The 22,369-nt window shown below is 40.8% G+C and overlaps 2 protein-coding genes across 3 annotated transcripts in view; both read left to right on the plus strand.

Annotated features, from left to right (window-relative positions):
• The first annotated feature begins 3,617 nt into the window (after positions 1-3,617).
• On the plus strand, positions 3,618-10,655 carry LOC128703224 (vacuolar ATPase assembly integral membrane protein vma21-like). Its single transcript, XM_053797822.1, has 4 exons — positions 3,618-3,777; positions 5,723-5,828; positions 6,304-6,444; positions 10,514-10,655. The coding sequence occupies exons 1-3, from the start codon at positions 3,721-3,723 to the stop codon at positions 6,438-6,440; spliced, it is 300 nt and encodes a 99-aa protein (XP_053653797.1). The 5' UTR covers positions 3,618-3,720; the 3' UTR covers positions 6,441-6,444; positions 10,514-10,655.
• The window catches only part of LOC128703223 (piRNA biogenesis protein EXD1), an 89,789-nt gene continuing 78,064 nt past the window's right edge, over positions 10,645-22,369 (plus strand). The window contains exons 1-2 of one of the 2 annotated variants that reach the window (XM_070103333.1): positions 10,645-10,842; positions 14,070-14,183. In XM_070103333.1, coding sequence (XP_069959434.1) covers positions 10,648-10,842; positions 14,070-14,183 — 309 coding nt within the window. In that variant the 5' untranslated portion in view covers positions 10,645-10,647. The remainder of the gene's footprint in view (positions 10,843-14,069; positions 14,184-22,369) is intronic. The other variant, XM_070103334.1, reaches the window with a different exon arrangement.

The following is a 22,369-nucleotide window of genomic DNA, read 5'->3' on the forward strand; positions in this document are numbered from 1 at the left end:
ATATGAGGATGAGGAACAAGATGGGAGCTAGTACTGTGCCTTGTGGAACAGAGCTTTTCACCGTAGCTGCCTCGGACTTTACTCTGTTGACGACTACTCTCTGTGTTCTGTTAGTGAGGAAATTATAGATCCATCGACCAACTTTTCCTGTTATTCCTTTAGCGCGCATTTTGTGCGCTATTACGCCATGGTCACACTTGTCGAAGGCTTTTGCAAAGTCTGTATATATTACATCTGCATTCTTTTTGTCTTCTAGTGCATTTAGGACCTTGTCGTAGTGATCCAGTAGTTGAGACAGACAGGAGCGACCTGTTCTAAACCCATGTTGCCCTGGGTTGTGTAACTGATGGGTTTCTAGATGGGTGGTGATCTTGCTTCTTAGGACCCTTTCAAAGATTTTTATGATATGGGATGTTAGTGCTATTGGTCTGTAGTTCTTTGCTGTTGCTTTACTGCCCCCTTTGTGGAGTGGGGCTATGTCTGTTGTTTTTAGTAACTGAGGGACGACCCCCGTGTCCATGCTCCCTCTCCATAGGATGGAAAAGGCTCGTGATAGGGGCTTCTTGCAGTTCTTGATGAACACAGAGTTCCATGAGTCTGGCCCTGGGGCAGAGTGCATGGGCATGTCATTTATCGCCTGTTCGAAGTCATTTGGCGTCAGGATAACATCGGATAGGCTTGTGTTAATCAAATTTTGTGGCTCTCTCATAAAAAATTCATTTTGATCTTCGACTCTCAGTCTGGTTAGCGGCTTGCTAAAAACTGAGTCATATTGGGACTTGAGTAGCTCACTCATTTCCTTGCTGTCATCTGTGTAGGACCCATCTTGTTTAAGTAGGGGCCCAATACTGGACGTTGTTCTCGATTTTGATTTGGCATAGGAGAAGAAATACTTTGGGTTTCTTTCGATTTCATTTATGGCTTTTAGTTCTTCCCGCGATTCCTGACTCCTAAAGGATTCTTTTAGCTTAAGTTCGATGCTTGCTATTTCTCTGACCAGTGTCTCCCTGCGCATTTCTGATATATTGACCTCTTTTAGCCGCTCTGTTATTCTTTTCCGTCGCCTGTAAAGGGAGCGCCTGTCTCTTTCTATTTTACATCTACTCCTCCTTTTTCTTAGAGGAATAAGCCTTGTGCATACATCGAGTGCCACCGAGTTAATCTGTTCTAGGCATAAGTTTGGGTCTGTGTTGCTTAGTATATCTTCCCAGCTTATATCGGTTAGGACTTGGTTTACTTGGTCCCACTTTATGTTTTTGTTATTGAAGTTGAATTTGGTGAATGCTCCCTCGTGACTAGTCTCATTTTGTCGGTCTGAGGCTCCACGCATACATGTCTGAACCTCAATTATGTTGTGATCTGAGTATATTGTTTTTGATATGGTGACATTTCTTATCAGATCATCATTGTTAGTGAAGATGAGGTCTAGTGTATTCTCCAGTCTAGTAGGCTCTATTATTTGCTGGTTTAAATTGAATTTTGTGCAGAGATTTAAAAGCTCGTGTGAGTGTGAGTTTTCATCAGAGCTGCCTCCTGGTGTTATTACTGCAACAATATTATTTGCTATATTCCTCCATTTTAGGTGCCTTAAGTTGAAATCCCCCAGGAGCAAGATGTTGGGTGCAGGAGCTGGAAGATTTTCCAGACAGTGGTCAATTTTTAACAGCTGTTCCTGGAATTGCTGGGATGTTGCATCCGGAGGCTTGTAGACTACCACAATGACTAGGTTTTGGTTCTCGACCTTTACTGCTAAAACTTCCACTACGTCATTTGAGGCATTAAGCAGTTCTGTGCAAACAAGTGACTCTGCAATGTACAGGCCAACCCCCCCCTTTTGCCTGTTCACTCTGTCACATCTGTATAGGTTGTAACCTGGGATCCATATTTCGTTGTCCAAGTGATCCTTTATGTGGGTCTCAGTGAAAGCCGCGAACATTGCCTTTGCCTCTGCAAGCAGTCCACGGATGAAAGGTATTTTGTTGTTTATTGCTGGCTTTAGACCCTGTATATTTGCAAAGAAGAATGTTATCGGACTGGTGGTATTGTTGGTACTGGGGGGGGATTTTTTTTCCGGCATTAGTATCTGTATCTGGTTCTTGTATGGGTTCTTGATTTCCATGGGGGAAACCTTGATTTTCATGGGGTTCTTGATTTTCACTTGATTTTCATTGGCCTCACTTTGCCAGGAGTGAACCCAGTGGGTAGGCAGGGCCAAGAGCTGAGAGTCAACCCCATGCAGCCAGAATGGATGAAAGGACCCCAACAGATATGTCACTCTGACTGTTTTGGGTTATCCTAGGTTCTTTACACATATGCTGCTATTCAGTAACATCACAGTAAACAGGTGATATCAGAATATGCAAAACAACCACTGTTGTGGAAAATAATTTCCCAATATTATGCTGTGTAAATAAACCTGATCAAAAGTGTATTTTTAAAAGAAGTATGTTATCGAAAATGGGAAGCCTGCGCCTGCGCAGAAGAGACTCGCCATTTTGGTTTGAATGAGCCGAGAAAATGTTAGTTAATAATGTGAAGAATTTTCGTGCTCTACAGGTAAAATTGGGTTGACACCTCTCAAATAGGAGGCGAAATTGTTGGATGTGCATTCCTGCATAACTTGAGATATCAGACGACTGGACAAGACAGCTCCAGGAACCTCAGATAAGCTATATAGATTTGTGTTATAATTCTGGCCAGTGTTATTTTCATAAATTTAGTTAGAATGAGGTTTTCTGAGTATGATACACCTTAATCTCCAGTCAAATTGGTGAGTGATATTAAGATATTCTCCTGTTATGTATATGTGTATATATATAATTCTTTATTAATTTAAGTAAGTAAGTTTATTCAGGTATACACAAATAGTTACATAGAATTATCATACATAGCAGCATATATGTAGCGAACCTGGGATAACCCAAAAAAGTCAGACTGACTTATTTCCATTGGGGTCCACCAAATTTTATTTAACAGATTTCTTGTTGATGCATCTTTCATTTGTAATTAATAGGTCCAGAGCAACTTGTGGATATAACAGTGGTAGGTATCGAAGGGGGACATTTTTTGCGATCTAGGTGTCCCAAATTCCTACTTGTCAAACTAATAAATAATAATTATCTTTGTTCATTTACTGTTATGTACATAATGATACATTCAGATAAATGCAGTTTTCCACAACTGTGAAAGAATAGTGAAGTTCCAAGCGCTTTCGTGGCTTTTCACATTATCAAGGAACATAGTTCCTTGATAATGTGAAAAGTCACGAAATCCCTTGGAATTTCACTATTCTTTCACAGTGATTGTTTTGCATATGTTGTTATGTATAATAATCTATATAAATATTATTTGTGTATACCTGAACCCTTCAAGGGAAGTTCCATAACGCTGATGAGGGCTCTTGATCTAGGAAATTGGATCTGTGCTCCAGTTCCCTAAATTAAACCAAAATACCTTCCATCCTCCCCACAGGCGCTGCATAATCCCACGGGTTTAGCACTTCTCCATGATTATAATAACGTAAACCCGAATAAAGTTAATAACCAGCAGTACCGCCATCTAGGTATTGTGAGAGAAGATACAAGTGTATCTTACAGAGTGTGTGTTGAGTGGTGGAGCTGTGTGTCAGGGAGTCAGCTGGTGTCAGGAGCACCTCCATCTGTCACGAGACTTGTCTACGTCCATATCTTCCTGTCTCAGTCTGCATTTCAAGTGTTTCTGATGGAGTACAGGCCTCTGTCATCAGTTCCAGGCGGTGATAGCTTCCTCGGAGACAAGGTCCCACATTCTTCCACCATTCTTGAATTTATAATTGATTATCGATTCTAAAAGATTTTTGTTATTTCGTTAATTATGTAAGTTTTTTTTCACGTACAGGTACACACAAATACTTACATAAATTATCATATATAGAGCATATGTGTATATTACCCAGGATAACCCCAAGAAAGTCAAAGTGACTTATTAACAACGGGGTTTTTGTAATAATTATAATATGCGCAGAATACATTTATGTACTGTAAAGGTCTCTTGATCCAGAGAAATAAACTCGTTCTATTCTTGTATTGAACCTGAATAACACCCATCCGTGTTTAGTGCTTCCATAAATATAATAATCATGTAGGACATCGTGCTGGTATTACAGTACATACAAAAATAAAAGTAATTCTTGTGTGCATATAATTATTACATTTCAACAAATAAATATTATATCTGTATATCTGTTAAAATTTATGACCTAACCTAATCCAGTCTTTTGACAAACTGGAATTCTGATTAATATAGTTATCTAGATTATATTAAATCATCGTAATACACTATCATTGTATGCTTAAAACATTTATATATCTTCAGAAAAAGTGTACGAATTTATATTGCTGTGTGTACATTAGAACATAAGGAGGAGCACTACAGAAGGCCTACTGGCCCATACTTGGCAGGTCCTTGTCACCGGGTAGATTCTCCTGAACAAAACTTTATCAGAGAACACTAGAATAAGATAAGGGTTCAAATGGGGAGGGACATACAGGCAAGTTACCTCACAATTATTGCTGTTACCAAGCAGTGAAACAGAAAAATGGTGACTTTTGGAAAAAAGACATGCAGTATGTGATACTTCATTAGCAAGAACCTTAATGGAAATTATCAAGGAGTACAATGAAAATAATCAAGGACTTTGTAAGTTGATTTAGGTACAGGTAAAAAAGCACAATTATTATACATAGTATAAATTACATAGGATAACCTAAAAAAAAGAAGTCAGTGACTTATTTCCATTGGGGTCCTAGCCTGACTCTTTTTTTGGGTTATCCTAAGTAATTTACACTTAAGTTACTAGATATGGTAATTGTACTTGTGTACCTGTACCTAAATAAACTTGCATATAGGCACACATGTATAATGCAGGACCATATGGGGATTTATCTTTGGATACTCCAATAGCCTTAACAACTAATCATATTAAATGTTTGGTGTTGTATCTTGGATATAAGCAACAGATATACAAAGGTGAAAGCTATGATTTAAGCAATGATTCCATACAATAAGACTTTCTTGGGATTTTAACATGGTCAGCACCCAGGAGAACCCAAGATGGCTAAGAAAGCCCTGTTTCATCTAGGACTGACTCTTATTTCCAATGGGGTCCTTTAATTTTGTCCCCAGGATGCGACCTACACCAGTCGACTAACACCCAGGTACTTAATGCTAGGTGAACAGGGACAGCAGGTGTAAGGAAACCTGCCTAACTTTTCCAACCATGCTGAGAATTGAGATGCTCTGCATACAAGGGGCTTTGGCATGCTGCACTTTAAAAATTGTATTCCTTGTACTTCTCTGTATCATGTTCAAATTAAATAAAATAAATAAATAAATAAATACTGATTGTACAGCAATGCATGCAACCATACGACCTGTTTTTGTAATACTCGTTTGTGCTTGATCTGTTTACAATGTTTTACCACTGAATACTTCATTGCTTAGTTAATTTTAAGCCTGCCCGTAATGCTATGCATTCAAGTGGCTTTGGCATGCTGCATTTAACTGTATTCTTTTGTACTTCTCTATCATGTTCAGTTAAATAAATAAATAAAAAAACTACAGACACTGGTGTAAGGCAAGAATGCTGGTATTGAAACCTCAGTAGGAGATTTGAGCTTATGTAGGTAGATTTTACCCATATTTTTATATTTTTATTAGTTTAAGATTTTTTTTTTCTCAACAGGGTCCTACGGAGGGCTCGTTGATGGCAGCTGTGCTTCCTTATGTGATTATGATTATACTTCTACCTATTGGTAGTTTCTTCTTCTCTAAGTCAATCATATTTGAAGGTACTGTAATTTTCTAGTTTCAGATTTCTGGAAAAAAAAAAAAATTCATGGGCTTTGGAAATTTTGGTCAAAGCATAATTCAGTAACTACACAATTTATTTGATTTTAAATTGATAGTTTTAAATGATGTATTTAAGTTTTTCTGTTTGGATACAATTTTATTGATTTAGAAGCTGAATTTTTTAATAGTTCCTTAATATCCTTCAAGTGGAGCACATTGATGCTAGTGAAAAGCTTTTGTTCCATGATTGATTGATGAAATTAAATCTGCCCTCTATTTTGTTAGCTCAGTAATGATTACCTCCCTTTTCCCAGTATGCTATGTGACCCCTTTTGTTTTATTGCAATTTATTGTAATCATATTTATTGTCCTGAACCAATAGTGTGCTTCTAATATTGTATAGTGCTGTATAAAATCATTTCTGCTGTTTTGAATCCAAATCAGTTAACTACTATAGGCTTTGTGTATTTTCAGATCTCCTATCTTACAGCGAGACAACAGCCAGTGTTTATGGTGCCATTTGTTCTGTCATCATTTTACACATTCTTCTGGCACTGTTTATCCTTAAAGCCTTCAAGGAGTCTCCTGTCAAGGGCTCCAAACAGGATTAATTTTGTAAGTTGAATCCCACAAGTGATCCATTGCAAAATCTCCAGCAAAAATACAGTAAGTCCTTGACTTAGACTTGTTGAGAATCTTCTGTATTGTGTATATTGTTGTATCATTGTGTATATTATATCATTATTATACACAATACAAAAGGTCTCCGTGCTCGTAAGTTGAAGACTTCCTCTATTATGAATGTTATACACAGTTTAAGAGGTCCCCATGTGTTTGTACGTCAAGGACTTGCTGGATAAATGTTTCATACTGTGAACAAAGTGTCTTGTACAGTACATAAAATAGTGCATAGAATTACTATGTTCTACACATGTTTTATACACACTTGGGTTTCTTGGGTTATTCTAGGTTAACTGTAATGCAAAATTAAAATAATTTCAGTGCTTGTATAACTACAGTGGTGTCATGTGGGTTTTCGATAACGTGGATGGGGTAAGAATACTCACGTAGGCTGGTAGTACGTATAATATAACAGGAAGTATGGGGAAGCACCAACAAACTTTTGATCAAGCTTAGGCATTGCTAGGCATTGCAGACGTTTTGTTAAAGTTAGTCAGCATAACTCTCGAACCTACTTTGATTTTGGATGGCTTTGCTCGAGTGTTTGCGACTCTTGTAAATTCTGCTGTTGATTTATGAAGTGTTTCACGGATTCTTCTAAAGACATTTTGAGCTAAACTGGTACGAGTTGCTATGAAATCATCAGGGTTGTAATTTGGTTTCGGATTAGAATATAACAACTCGTAAGGCAAACGTTTATCTACACCATACAATGCATAATGTGGAGTGTCACCTATAGAAACATTGTAAGCAGAATTTATAGCACACTGCACATCAGGTATAACTTCATCCATAACTACAGTGGTACTCCTTGTTTTGTACATAAGTCATTCCAGAAGGCAGTTCGAGTGCCGTTACTGAACGAATTTGTTCCCATAAGGAATAATGTAAATTAGATTAGTCCATTTCAGACCCCCCCAAAAATACTTACAAAAGCACTTAAAATAATATACTTGTATAATTGTTTGAGTTGGGAGCTGTAAGAGACTCGGGGTACCACTGCAATTGGTATCAAAGTGACCCATCTATTAACCCTTTCAGGGTCTGTCTTGTAGATCTATGGCTTTACGTTCAGGGTCCAAACCGTATATCTACGTCATGAGCTCGGCTCGCTGATAAACTGTGAGTGGCACATTTGGGCCTAGATATGAAAGAATACATGTATGTGGTATGTGTGCACCACATAAAACAAATCCTGCAGCACTCTGTGTATGATAAAAAAAAACTGAGACCATGATTTTCGATTAAAACAGTGACTTTGCAGTGTTTTTTTGTATAATTTTTATAGTTGTATTTGCGATTTCTTGGTCTCGTTTGATAGAATGGAAAACATATTACTGAAATAGAGATGATTTTGATTGGTTTTAGCACTGGAATTGGCTTGAAACCGAGCTCAAAGTAGCGGAAGTGTTAAATTTTTGCCGATGTTAGAGTAAACAAACGACCTCACACGTCTAATACATGCCAGCTGGTGGGTCTAATATACATTCACAAATGTGGTGATATTTATACAATTATTACAATATTGCATAACAGTAAATCTTCTATTTTTTGGCGTGAATAAACATTCATTATGTGAATAAAAAATCAAAATGGAATTTATTTGTAAAGCCTCAAAACGTAACTAATGAACAGAGGAAATGTTAGTTTAGTGCCAGGAATACCTACATTGTTTATTCTGGACCCTATTTTGAAATTGGAATATTTTGAACTTTGTGTTAAATTGGCCAAATTACCAACTTCTGATCACTTTATTTTGTAGGGTGACCCAAAAAGAAAGAATCCCCTAAAAGAAAATACTGTCCTCATATTATTATTATACATATTGTATTATTATTGTATTATACTATTATTATTATACGTATTATTATTATACATATTATTATACATATAAATAATTTGTAATTGTTATTCACACAAAAAATATAAGATTTACTGTTATTCCTTATTGCAATTATTGTATGAATGTCAACCCATTAACGACTGCATATTGGAATGGACAGTGACATCATTGTTGGCTCTGAAACGGCCAAGCAATGGACTATTTCTCCTAGGTTGAGCTCAATTTCAAGGTACTTTTTGTGGTGAAAGCAATCAAAATCATATCTATTTCTGTAATATATCTTCCATTCTATCAAATGTGACCAAAAAAACGAGAATACAACCATAAAAACTATTCAAATTTACAGCTAAGGGGTGGCTAATTGCTACGGAGTGAACTCCATTATTTATGTGTGTCTGACAGATTGAACATTATTTATGCTTAGATTCCTTTCATTTTTGGTGTACGTTAAGAAGCATCTTTCCATCATACATTGCCCAAGTTTCAATACGATAGTCCAACAAACAAATGATATACAATTCTCGATCAAGAACAAGAGCCCCTCACCAGTGTCAAGGAACCTGCCTTGAGGTCTGCTCGCTTGTGGAAATTTTGCTCGCGTATGGAAGCAAAAAATCTACCCATCGACTGCTCATATTTGGAAAAACTCGCACGTGGACACGCTCTCAAGTAGAGGTTCCACTGTACTCTGATAATTATACTAGTGTGTACCAGGTACCTAAATAAACTTGCACTGTGCTGGCATGCAGGTACACATTAAAATCACTAAGAGTATCTTAGTCTTGAGGGCTCCATATTAACCCTTTCACTGTTGGTGCCATATAGATATGTCTGACGTATATGGTGGCGTATTATGCCAAAATTCTAGTGGTTGCAAATCTAGGGGGAGAAAGCTGGTAGACCTACATGTGAGAGAATGGGTCTGCATGGTCAGTGTGTGCAGTATAAAAAAATTGGGGAAGCCAGTGGTGCATTGTGGGAGGCCCATTTCAGTAGGCCTTGTTTACCATGCTTTGCGGTAATATGTACCTCACTCCCCGGCAAATTGGGACTGTTCTCATCCCAAGTGATAGTTCTAACAGATGAAAGTGTCAGTGAAGATGAATTTCATGGTTTTGAGGAGTTTGTGACTGAAAACAGTACCCAGGATACCAAAAATGGTGCTGAAAACCCAGATGACCATCAACCTAGGATAACCCAAAAAAGCCAGTGACTTATTTCCATATGGGTGGTGGGGAGGATGGCATGCTTTTTTTTTTTTTTTTTTTTTTTTCCCCCCCGAATATTTTTCAACACTGAGAAGGACTTCAGGATCTGAGCTCCTGACAGTGAAAGGGTTAATAACAATATTATGCTCATTAAATGTTGTATATTAAATTTATATAAAAATTTTCATTAATCCATCTATATTTTTTTCAAAATTATATAATCACTACGTAACCTATAAACATGATAAATACACCCCACAGTAGAATAAATTAACATAAATGTATGAACCAAAACCAGGTGCGTTCGTCTGCTTGTTTACATAACTCCGCGTCTCTTTCCTGTCACATTTCTCATTCTCTCTTGTTCATTCGTTTTATCTTGTTTACTCACCTCTCACCCTACATTAAGACTACAAATATTTTAAGGTAAGTAATGAGTGTACTGCATACGCATTTTATCACTCTAGGGCGCTTTAAATGTCGTAGTATATTACATATGGGTGGGGTGGCCTGGCTGGCTACCATACCTCCGACACTTGACTTCTTACAATAAATACTACTACTTGCCCTACATTAAGACTACAAATATTTCAAGTAATGAGTGTATTGAGTGTATTTTACTTCTTATTGTTTTTAATGCCCAGTTCTATTGCTAACTTGATATGTTAGTGTAAACTTATCGGGCATTAATTAGCTGGAAAAAAAATGGTGTTCTACTTTTCGGTGATGTCCGCTTACTGGCGGTAGCCAAGAACCTAACCTGCCATGTAAGTGGTGGCCCTATGTACATAAAGTTTAAACCAGATGTTTTCCACCCAGGCAGGATTATCCAGAGAAACAAATTGAGTCACTTATTTCCTAGCTCTGTTACCAAATGTGCATTAATATCGCAAAGTAATTTCCTGAAATGCATTACTTTTTCCTTAAATAATGATAGGTCTTTTTCTTTCAGATTTTTTGTTTAGTTGATTTGTGTGTGTTGAAAATTGTTGTCTTTGAAGTTTGAACTAGTGGTCATCTTAAATGATTTGCTCACAAGTAAACTTAGCTTGTACAGATGCAGAAGCCCAGTCATAATAAATATACATGGAAAGTCATAAGAATCTACCACTTAAAGGATCTACATCACTTGCTCAAGCAAAGTCTTCTATGTCTACAAGGCCAAAGTCCAATATGAATAATGCACAGTCAAGTTCTGTGGTACGGCCTACTGTGTGTAAGCTGAACATCTCAAGCTCTGAGGAAAACCAGTACAACAATTTGTCTGTGGAGGAAATTATAGTAAGTTTGACTAAAACAATGTACAGTGAACCTTTGATTTAATGTTCTAATTGGGATGGGGGGTTAACTGTTAAGCAGATTGTCCTTGTGTCTAAATTATGAGAATACTTTTCCGTGATCATAACGGTAACGATCAGTTCTGGATTGAATGTTCATATTCTCTTAAATCCAGAAATAAATTTTCCCAGTTGACTGTAACAATAATGGACAGATCTGAATTTAATGGACTATCTTTTTGAATGTTGTCCGGCCATAAATTTCCATTTACATCTGGGTTTTTAAATAATTTTTTTAAAACATGTCGGCCGTTTCCCACCAAGGCAGGATGATCCAAAAAGAAAAAAAAAAAACTTTCATCATTCAACATTTTCACCATCACTCGTACATAATCATTGTCTTTACAGAGGCACTCAGATACAACAGTTTAGATGCCCCTCCAAACTTCCAATATCCCAAATCCCTTCTTTAAAGTGCAGGCATTGTACTTCCCATATCCAAGACTTAAGTCCAACTAACCGGTTTCCCTGAATTCCTTCACAAAATATTACCCTGCTCAGGTCCCAAAAACCATCAGTCTCCATTCACTCCTATCTAACATGCTCACGCACACTTGCTGGAAGTCCAAGCTCCTCGCCCACAAAACCTCCTTTACCCCCTCCCTCCAACCTTTTTGGGGATGACCCCTACCCTGCCTTCATTCCCCTACAGATTTATGTGCTCTGTCATTCTACTTTGTTCCATTTCCCTAAATAACCAAACCACCTCAACAGCCCCTCTTCAGCCCTCTAATACTTTTAATAACTCGCCTCCAGCTGCCTGCTTGCTGCAACATTTGCAACCCATGGTTCACATCCATATAAAAGTGTTCGTACCACTGTACTCTTGTACATTCCCTTCTTTGCCTCCATGGATAACGTTTTTTTGTCTCCACAGATACCTCGATGCGCCACTTGCCTTTTTTCCTTCATCAATTCTATGGTTAACCTCATCCTTCATAAACCCATCTGCTGCCAAGTCAACTTCCAAATAGTATCTGAAAACATTTACTTCTTCCATACTCCCTCCTTCCAATATGATACCCAATTTTTCTTTAAATCATTTGATACCCTCATCACCCTACTCTTGTCTATGTTCACTTTCAACTCTCAACCTTTACACACCCTAGGTTTTACTGTATTTAATTGTGGTTTCAACTGTAATATTAAAGCACTAAAGCCACTAAAGACATTCCCTCAATTACCTAAAATTTTATCTTAACAGTAGACTTTTTTTTTTTTTTTTTTTTTTTTTTCAACAAGTCGGCCGTCTCCCACCGAGGCAGGGTGACCCAAAAAAGAAAGAAAATCCCCAAAAAGAAAATACTTTCATCATCATTCAACACTTTCACCACACTCGCACATTATCACTGTTTTTGCAGAGGTGCTCAGAATACAACAGTCTAGAAGCATACACATATAAAGATACACAACATATCCCTCCAAACTGCCATGTATATCCAAATGGAGTCGACTCTACTATCCAGCCTGTAGTTGGTGCCCCAGGGTAGTGCCCTGGCCCACTTCTTTCTCATCTACATTAATGGTCTCCCCAATGCATCTTAACTCCTTAAAACAGTTCTATTTGCCGACGACACTACTTATGTCTACTCCCACTCAGACCCAGCTATACTTAGACACTAAACAACTAGCTGCTAGAAATGTATGTATACATGTACTTGGATGATGACTAACAACTCTCAACATAGACAAAACATACTTCATGCTGTTTGGAAACTGAGCCTTAAATATCCAACTTAATACAGTGGAACCTCAGTATGCGACCTTCATTCATTCCAGATGCCTGTTAGAGTGCTGCTCCATTTGAGTATCGAACAAGTTCTTCCCAATCAGTTTTCTGTTTGGTTATTACTAATCTTTGTAGGCCCCATGGTGACTTATTTATACAAATAATACAAAAAAAAAAAATACCAAGAAACATGAAATAGTTTACACCGAAGTTCTGGCAGGTCGTGTTTGTTTGGTCGAGTGCTGAGCTTAGCTCGAGTGGGGAGCTGGTTGTATACCAAGGTTCCACTGTATATCAGTAAGTGGTTCCCCTATTACAAGACACTGAGGGTAAATTTCTAGGTCTTCTCCTTGACTGTAATCTTAAAATTCATTCCCACATCCAGCATATATCCAAGAAAATTTCCAAATCAGTAGGCATCCTTTCCAAGATACTATACCATGTACCCCAAACGATACTCCTTACCCTATTCCACTCTTTAATATATCCCTACTTCACCTGTGGTATTTGTGCCTGGGGATCAACCACAGCCAACCACCTTAAGCCTTTAATAATCCAACAAAAAGCTGCTGTGCAGATGATAACCAGCTCCTGTGCCAGACAGCACACCCCACCACTTTTCAAAAGCCTGAACCTACTAAATATACAAGACATACTCATATTATTGTACCTACTACATATACAGAACATAAAACTCCACTTAAACTTCTTGATAGCCACGACAGTACGCAGTCACATTACAGGGCACAAGGCACTCTTCGACATCCCTCATGTCAGTCTCATAGTATGCAAAAATCCAATGCACATAAAGGATTGAAGTTCTGGAATTTTCTATCTGAACTGGTAAAGAATCCCTAACTATATACAAACTTAGGGCTATGCTTGAAAATTCTCTTAATACTAACCAAAACAACTTCTAATCAGTTTGAAGTAGCTCTCCCAAATATTATATGACCTCTAGTCTATTAAACCTCTACCAGTCCATGAAATATTACTGTTTGAAACATTAATTGTAATATTGTTTTTATTATGTACAACTTCAAGATTATTTTTCTTATAAACCTCTACCTTGACTACCTTGCTTTAGTATTAAGATAAAATAGATTTACTAAAAAGTTAACCACTCTTATCTTGTCTAGACTTTAGTTATTTTGTACTAGGATAAGTCTGTCTGAAATGCCCTGGTATGATGGTGGCTTTCTTGGTATTTAACAAGCCAAAATTGTAATTACATTTGGTAATCTTTGCAAATAAATAAAATCTCTATTCTTTTATAAGTGATACAGGGCCTGGGGAAGAGAAATTTGAATAGAGGAAAGGGTGGCTCCAGTTCCTTGGATCAAGATCCCTTTATTAGAATGGTCATTCATTTAAAAATCATCACCTCCCTTGGAGATAATTTTTTTACTCGGCAATAGTTTTTTTTTTTTTTCCACTTGCAGGGTTTGGGAGATGACAGTCTTGGTCTGAAGGTTGTATTAACTACAAAAGAAGAGGCCTACATGGGTGTCATCAACTATGTACTGCCAGCTAGTAGACGATTGGCATTAGAGAAGGTATAGCAGAGTTGGCGATGATGCAAAGTTTTTTTTTTTTTTTTTTTTAGTGCTTCCCCTCGCTCCTACCAGGACTCTGCTCCAGTGATACTGGCAGGAACATTTTTGTGGGGGGCACTGAGGGAAGAATACCAGTGAGAAAGTTTCTTCTTTTTCTTCCTTCAACGTACCAGCCGTATCCCACCGAGGCGGGGTGGCCCAAAAGAAAAAACAAAAGTTTCTCCTTTCAAATATAGCAATATATACAGGAGAAGGGGTTACTAGCCCCTTGCTCCTGGCATTGTAGTTGCCTCTTACGACATGCATGGCTTACAGAGGAAGGATTTTTATCAAATTTTCCCATGGAGACAACTGCTGTATATAGTCTGCAAAATTTTATTGATTCATATTTGATATTTTTTTTGTGGAATGCTAGTAAACCAAATTGGGCAGACGTTTGTGAAGATGAACAAAAAATGTGAAGTTATTCTCTCCTGCATGTGCAGTTGGGTACAGAAATGATGAATAGGACTTTTAGACTTAGATGTTGTCCTTTAGAAAAATAAGTCATAGTACTATGGCTGGAACAGCTAACTAATCCACAATTTGGGAAGGCTAGTTTCAGTCCATCATGGCTTCATGAATTTATAATGAACCAGGATGGCCTAAAATTTCAAAGGTTTCCTCTTTTAATTGTGGGCAAGTTGTGCACAGTATTCCTCTTCAAGGGGGGGCTCCTTGGCATGGTGAAGAGGCTCTTGGTCTGAGGAATTAGACCTGTCGGTGTTACACTCCAAGTATTGTAACAACTATTTCCTTCTTTTTAGAGCATAACAATTTTGGTCAGAGAGGTTAGGGTAATAATAATGATCCTCCGGAATGCCTAATTTTAATTAAGTATATTCATAATATAACAAAAGCCAGTTATAATATACGAATTATCGTATATAAGTTAAGAATACATGTTTCTTCTGTAGTATCCAACATATACATAAGGCTTTCAAAACAGACGATTAGGAGGAGATCCTAGATATAACATATATATAAATGGAGATTACTTTATACATTAAAGTCTTGTTTCCCAATTGGAAGCAGTCAGAATAAAACAGAATATGTCCAGGCCGGCTAATAAACCTTGGCCAGTTACCAGAGACGAGCAGGAGTGTTCTCGTTGGCTGCTACTTCTTCACTGCTCGTCCCTCAACCTTGAGCATACAGGTAAAGTGGGTCAAGTGACGTGACTCACCAACACTCAGTAGAGTAGTTGAACATAAAAGGGGGGGGTATAACCATCGAACATCACGGCTAACTATACACCGGCACACCGGGCGGCAGGCAGGTTACTATACCTCCAATTAAACTTATCATGGCCATGTTACATAAATAATAATTGTTAATAAGAATTAGTCTTAATAATACAAGGACGTTCATTTCCAATTTAGCTATTAAAGGAAATGACCGCAATGTAATATTAAAGGAAGGTTAACCATAGGGGCATGACAGTCGGTCTACTTCCTCAGACCGAATCTAATTACCCCCCAATCCCCCGTTCCCTATCCCATCCTCCCCTTTTTCCTTTCCTCCTCCTCACCCCTCCCTTTTGCCCTTCCTTTTTTTTTTTTTTTTTTTTTTCCCCACAGGCACACTAGTTCCTAGGTAGGGGAAAGGGTACCGGGGTCCATCCCATTCCGTTGAGGTTCTTGGCGGTGGCATAGTTTGCCGTGGAATCTGGATTGCCTGGGGATGTCCTGATCCCTCTCCGGTATCCCGGAGGGTAGCTTTGGGTGTCTCTCGGGCGACGGGTGTATCTCTGGAAGCCACCTTTCGGATTCCGGGGGTGGTGGCCGAAGGAAGTATGCTTTGTGGCGGATTTCCGGCCGCCCTCTCTTGTCCACCGAGGCAGCTCGACAGATGGGAGGTTGCTATCCCGGATTGCCGGTTTACTGGCATGATGGGTAGGGTATGGCACGGGTTCCATGCTGCATCTGCGCTACTTGCAGTGCTGAGGTCCTCTTGGGCGCGGAGGGAGATTTCTGGCCCTGGAGGGAGATTTCTGGCCCTTTCATTCCTCCTAGGACCTATCCCTCCCCGGTCCCCCCTTTATTTTGTTCTTTTTTTATTTTTATTTTCTTTTCTTTCTTTTTTTTTCTTAAAAACAAAAAGAAAGAAGTAACCTAACCATGGCAGCCCTAGTCCATGAACCTGGTACCCCCGGGCCCCTTCTTGATACCACACCCTGTTTTGACCCCGCCTCGTCTTTGGACCACTCTTCAGACACTCCTCATGCCTCTGTACCTCTTGCCGGTGCTGTTTCCTCGCCCGCTTCAGGTACTGAGGCCTCGACTGACTCCTTCGATTTATCTGACCTTCGCTCTCCTCTGACTCTGCTTCCGGCCTCTCCCTCTACGGTGCGGCAATTTTCGAATTGCCGGCCCATTCCACGTCGGACCAACTCTGGTCCCACACCTAAACGACAACGACAATTGCCTGCTGATGATGCTTCTCCACCTTCTCGTTCTTCTCAGAAAAGATCGACATGTCCTTCACTACCTTTCAACGCTCAGTTTCAGACTGCACAATGGACTAAATTCTTCACTTTACGACCGACTTCCTCTGCTGCCTATCTTTCTGACCACAGTATTGACAAGGCACTCCTACGCCATGTTGGTAAAGATATTTCTTTTCATGCTCTTAAGAGCGGTACGCACATCGTCACCGTACAGAATGCTACCCAGGCTCATGAGCTTTCTCATCTTTCCCATATCGATACTGTTCCTGTAACTATTGAAAAGCATCATTCCCTCAATTCTTGTAGTGGTACCGTCATTCTGCCCCATACCATAGTTCAACAAAATTTCCAGACATGTGACACTGACATTCTAGAACAGCTGGAACTTCAAGATCTCCCAATCCTCAAGGTAGACACTTACGTTCTTCCTGCCCGCGGGCGGAGACGATACCCTAGCAATGTGGCTCGTTTAACTTTTGACAGCCGTGAACTCCCATCCTCAGTTTATGTAGCAGGACATCGGTTACAAGTTCGAAAGGTGATCCCTACACCACAACAGTGTAGAAATTGCTGGCGATTTGGCCATCCAGCGAAATATTGCAGATCTATCGCCGAATGCCCAGTCTGTGGTGCCGATGACCATTCTAATACGTCTTGCAATCGATCTCCCTCTTGCCTTAACTGTCATGAGGCTCACCCTTCGTACTCTCGCTGTTGTCAGGTCTATTTAAACGAGCGGGAAATCCGTTACCTCAAAGAGACAGAAGGTCTCCCTTATGCCATGGCAGTTTCTCATCTCCGCCTCCAAGGGAGACTCCCACGTGTTTCTTATTCCCGTGTTTCAAAACGTCCCCCCACTTCTGGTATCCCATCTTCTACACCCACCTCTGTGGTTACCTCTCCCATAATCACTCCTGTATCTAATCCTTTTGCTGTCCTCGGCTCAGACGTCCCTACTTCAACGCCTCAGTCTAATCTCGCTTCTTCGAGTTCTCTCTCACAAGCCTCGGTATCAACGAGACCTCGTACGACACCTCCCAATCGTCCCTCTACTTCTCAAAAGTCAAAAAAAGGTCCGTTAACACCTCCTACCCATCTTCCACCTCCTCATTTTACCCTCCCTGTCTCTGTCCCTGGTTCTTCCCCTCTCACTGGCTCAGTTACAAGTGCAGAGGTTCACCCTCCTCCTCGTAATGTACCTTCCTCCCCTGTTCCCTCCCAAGTTTCTTCCTCTTCTGCCACCTCCCAGGTTCCTGCCTCTTCTGTCCCCTGCCACGCTTCTCCAGTTCCCTCCACCCTTTCGCCCCTTCCCTACCTTGGTACAGTCCAATACAGTTCCAATCTTTACTCATCCTCCCCCTACCATTCCCAATATTGTCTCCCATACGACATCTCTGAATTCCGAAACACTTGAAGCAATCTCTGAATATATTGCAGAGACCAAACCATCAATGGACACTGATCCACCTTCCGCTCTTTCTCTCTCCTCTGCTCCATCTGCGCAACTCCTTTCTTCACAGCGCACCGTTCCTTCGCTGCTTGAACGTTTTCCACTGCCTCCGCATGTGGACTTTTCTAACCCTTCTAGTCCGTAGGAACCCTTGCCTGCGGATTTCAAGTATCTTTATCATTGCCAATCATGGCCTATTTACAGTGGAATATACGCGGCCTCAGGGGTAATCGGGGTGAGCTTCAGATGTTACTCTCCCAGTTTGCCCCTGTTGGTGTTTGCTTACAGGAACCAAAATTACACTCTGCTGTTATTTCTCACATCTCAGGCTATAATTTATTGTATTCTTCAGATCCTTTTCCTGATGGGACCTTTAATGAAAGTGCCCTTCTTCTCCGCACTGATATTCCGTACCATCAGCTATTTGTTCATACTTCGCTGCATTACACAGCAGCCCGTATCCACTTACATAGGTGGTATACGCTCTGTTCTTTATATCTCTCTCCTTCTCGGGCATTATCTATTCCGGATTTTGCCTTCCTTGTTTCGTCATTACCGCCACCGATTCTGTTACTTGGTGATTTTAATGCCCACCATTTCCTCTGGGGGGGGGTCTCACTGTGATTCCCGTGGAATTCAGTTAGAGGCTTTTCTTGCCACCCACCCCCTCCATGTTTTAAATATAGGTACTCGCACCCATTTTGATCCTCGGACTCATACTCTCTCTTGCATCGATCTCTCAGTTTGCTCTTCCTCCGCCGCATTAGACTTCACTTGGTCTGTTCTCCCGGACTTGCATGACAGTGATCATTTCCCAATCATTCTTACTTCCCCTTCATATTTGCCACCTCTTCGCACCCCACGCTGGCAATTTAATCGGGCAAATTGGAACCTTTACTCGCACCTAACTGTTTTTAGAGGTTCCTTCTTCGTCCTCCATCGATGAGCTTTTACACCTCTTCTCGTCCTCCGTTTTCACCGCAGCTTCTCATTCTATACCCCAAACTTCGGGCCGGCATTCTCAGAAATGAGTGCCTTGGTGGTCTCCTGCTTGTGCTCGTGCAGTACGTTTGAAACACGCTGCATGGGGCAGGTACCGGTACAATAGAACCACAGAGACTCCTTGATTTTAAACAGAAGCGTGCGATCGCTCGCCGTGTCATCCGTGACGCTAAACGCACTTGCTGGCGAGATTGTCTCCACCATCACCTCTGCTTCCTCTGAGTGCAGTCTGGAAAAAAGTACGAAAACTGAGTGGTAAATATTCTCCTGACCCGGCTCCTGTTCTGCGGGTTGCCGGTGTTGATATAGCAAACCCACTAGATGTTGCCAATGAAATTGGCAATCATCTGGTCCGTATTTCTCAGGGACTCCATCTATGCTCCTCATTTCTTTCCTCAAAGTCTGCCAGAGAGTTAGCACCCTTGGACTTTTCTTCTCTCAGAGAAGAACAGTATAATGTGCCTTTTACACTTCAAGAACTGGAGGCAACACTCTCAGCTTGTCGATCATCGGCAGCTGGGCCCGACGACATTCATATTCGTATGCTACAACATTTACATCAGTTAGCCCTTGCAGTCCTATTACGCCTTTACAATCTTATTTGGTCACAAGGAGTTCTTCCACAGCTGTGGAAATCCGCCATTGTTCTCCCTTTCCGCAAACCAGGCACTACGTGACATGAAACCTCCCACTATCGTCCCATTGCTCTTACCAGTGCAATTTGCAAAGTAATGGAACGCCTAGTAAATAGACGTTTAGTATTTAGAGAGACACAACAGTCTCTCCACTCGTCAATATGGCTTTCGTAAGGGACGTTCTACCATAGACCCCTTACTACGCTTGGATACGCCCTTGTAGTCCTCTTACACCTCTTCAATCTTATTTGGGCACAAGGAGTTCTTCCCCAGCTGTGGAAATCTGCCATTGTTCTCCCTTTCCGCAAACCGGGTACTACAGGACATGATGCCTCCCACTATCGCCCCATCGCTCTTACAAGTGCAGTTTGCAAAGTGATGGAACGCCTCGTAAATCGACGTTTAATGTGGTATTTAGAGACTCACAACAGTCTCTCCGCTAGTCAATATGGCTTTCGTAAGGGTCGTTCTACCATAGACCCCTTACTACGCTTGGATACGTATGTTCGTAATGCCTTTGCGAATAATCACTCAGTTATTGCCATATTTTTTGACCTTGAGAAGGCATATGACACAACTTGGAGGTATAATATTTTGGCCCAGGCCCATTCCTTAGGCCTCCGAGGCAATCTACCATCCTTCCTTAAGAACTTTTTAACTGACAGACATTTCCGTGTTCGAGTCAATAATGTTCTTTCCCCGGACTTCGTCCAAGCTGAAGGTGTCCCTCAGGGATGTGTTCTAAGCACAACACTTTTTCTCCTTGCTATAAATGATTTGGCCTCTGTTCTTCCACCCAATATTTGGTCATCACTCTATGTTGATGACTTCGCTATTGCTTGTGCAGGCGCTGACTGTCACCTTATTGCAGTTTCTCTCCAGCATGCGGTCGACCGTGTTTCCACTTGGGCCACCACACATGGGTTTAAATTTTCAAGTACCAAAACTCACCAAATTACTTTCACTAGACGCTCTGTTATCTCCGATCATCCTTTGTATCTCTATGGCTCCCGTATCCCCGAACGTGATACAGTCAGGTTTCTAGGCCTTCTCTTTGACCGTCGGTTAACCTGGAAACCTCACATTACCTCTCTGAAGGCAACTTGTCACAGCCGGCTAAACCTTCTTAAAACCCTTGCTCATCTTTCCTGGGGAGCTGATCGTCGAACTCTGCTTCGCCTACATTCAGCCCTCGTTTTATCGAAACTCGATTATGGTGACCAGATTTATTCCGCGGCCTCTCCTGCTACTCTCTCTAGCCTTAACTCTATCCATCACCAAGGCTTACGTTTGTGCCTTGGAGCTTTTCGCTCTTCCCCTGTTGAGAGCCTCTATACAGAAGCAAATGTTCCATCCTTGTCTGATCGCCGTGATGCCCATTGCCTTCGTTACTATGTACGCTCTCACGATCTACACAATCCTTCCATTTATAGAATGGTCACCGATATTAGTAGACATTCTTTATTCGTTCGCCGCCCCTGTTTGCTCCGTCCCTTTTCTCTTCGCCTACATTCACTCTTGTCTTCCCTTCAGTTACCACCTTTATATGTTCATGTAGCATCTCACTTTTCCCTGCCCCCCTGGGAAGTTCCAGCTGTTCGGGTCTGTTCTTTCTCACTCCCTTGCTCGAAAGCTCAACTGCCTACGGTGGCTTCCCGCTCTCTTTTTCTTGATCACTTCCACTCCCATTCTCATGCCACCGCTGTGTACACAGATGGCTCTAAGTCTTCAGACGGCGTCGGATTCGCAGCAGTGTTTCCGGACAGCGTCGTACGAGGGCATTTACTATCTTCAGCTAGCATTTTTACTGCTGAACTGTATGCCATTCTTGCAGCACTTATTCGTATTGCATCTATGCCTGTGTCATCATTTGTAGTAGTCTCAGACTCCCTTAGTGCTCTACAGGCTATACGAAAATTTGATACATCTCATCCCCTAGTTCTCCGTATCCAACTTTGGCTACGCCGTATCTCTACCAAACATAAAGATATTGTTTTTTGTTGGGTCCCTGGTCATGTCGACGTACAGGGCAATGAACAGGCAGACACTGCTGCGCGGTCAGCAGTATATGACCTACCAATTTCCTATCGAGGTGTTCCATTTCTGGACTATTTTGCTGCAATAGTTACCCACCTTTGCACCCGTTGGCAACAACGTTGGTCAACTCTGCTCGGTAACAAACTTCATTCTATTAAACCGAGCATAGGTTACTGGCCGTCTTCTTGTCATCAGTGCCGAAGTTGGGAGACCACTCTCTCTCGCCTTCGCATTGGCCACACTCGTCTTACTCATGGGTATCTCATGGAGAGGCACCCTGTTCCTCTCTGTGAGCAGTGTCAAGTTCCAGTATCGATTAGCCACATTCTGTTAGACTGCCCTCTCTATCAACGAGCACGCAGAATTTACCTCCAACGTCGTCTTCGTTCTACTACTCTCTCTTTACCTTCCCTTCTTGCTGATGGACCCTCCTTTAATCCTGACTCTCTCATTGACTTCTTGACAACGACCGATTTACTCCACAAACTCTGATGATACTTTTCGCACTCCCCTCAGCCCTTTCTGGTTCAGTCTCTTGCTGCCCTTTACCCTTTCACCATCCACTGCCCCGCTG

The sequence above is a fragment of the Cherax quadricarinatus genome, chromosome 85, assembly GCF_038502225.1.
Source record: "Cherax quadricarinatus isolate ZL_2023a chromosome 85, ASM3850222v1, whole genome shotgun sequence".
In the NCBI taxonomy this organism is placed as follows: Eukaryota; Metazoa; Arthropoda; class Malacostraca; order Decapoda; family Parastacidae; genus Cherax; species Cherax quadricarinatus.

Bases quoted from the DNA above. Each gene is read 5' to 3' on its own strand.
- LOC128703224 (XM_053797822.1), top strand. From the start codon at position 3,721: ATGGAGTACAGGCCTCTGTCATCAGTTCCAGGCGGTGATAGCTTCCTC. The intron at 3,778-5,722 runs GTCCCACATTCT...TTTTCTCAACAG, and splicing joins ATAGCTTCCTCGGAGACAAG to GGTCCTACGGAGGGCTCGTT. The intron at 5,829-6,303 runs GTACTGTAATTT...GTGTATTTTCAG, and splicing joins TAAGTCAATCATATTTGAAG to ATCTCCTATCTTACAGCGAG.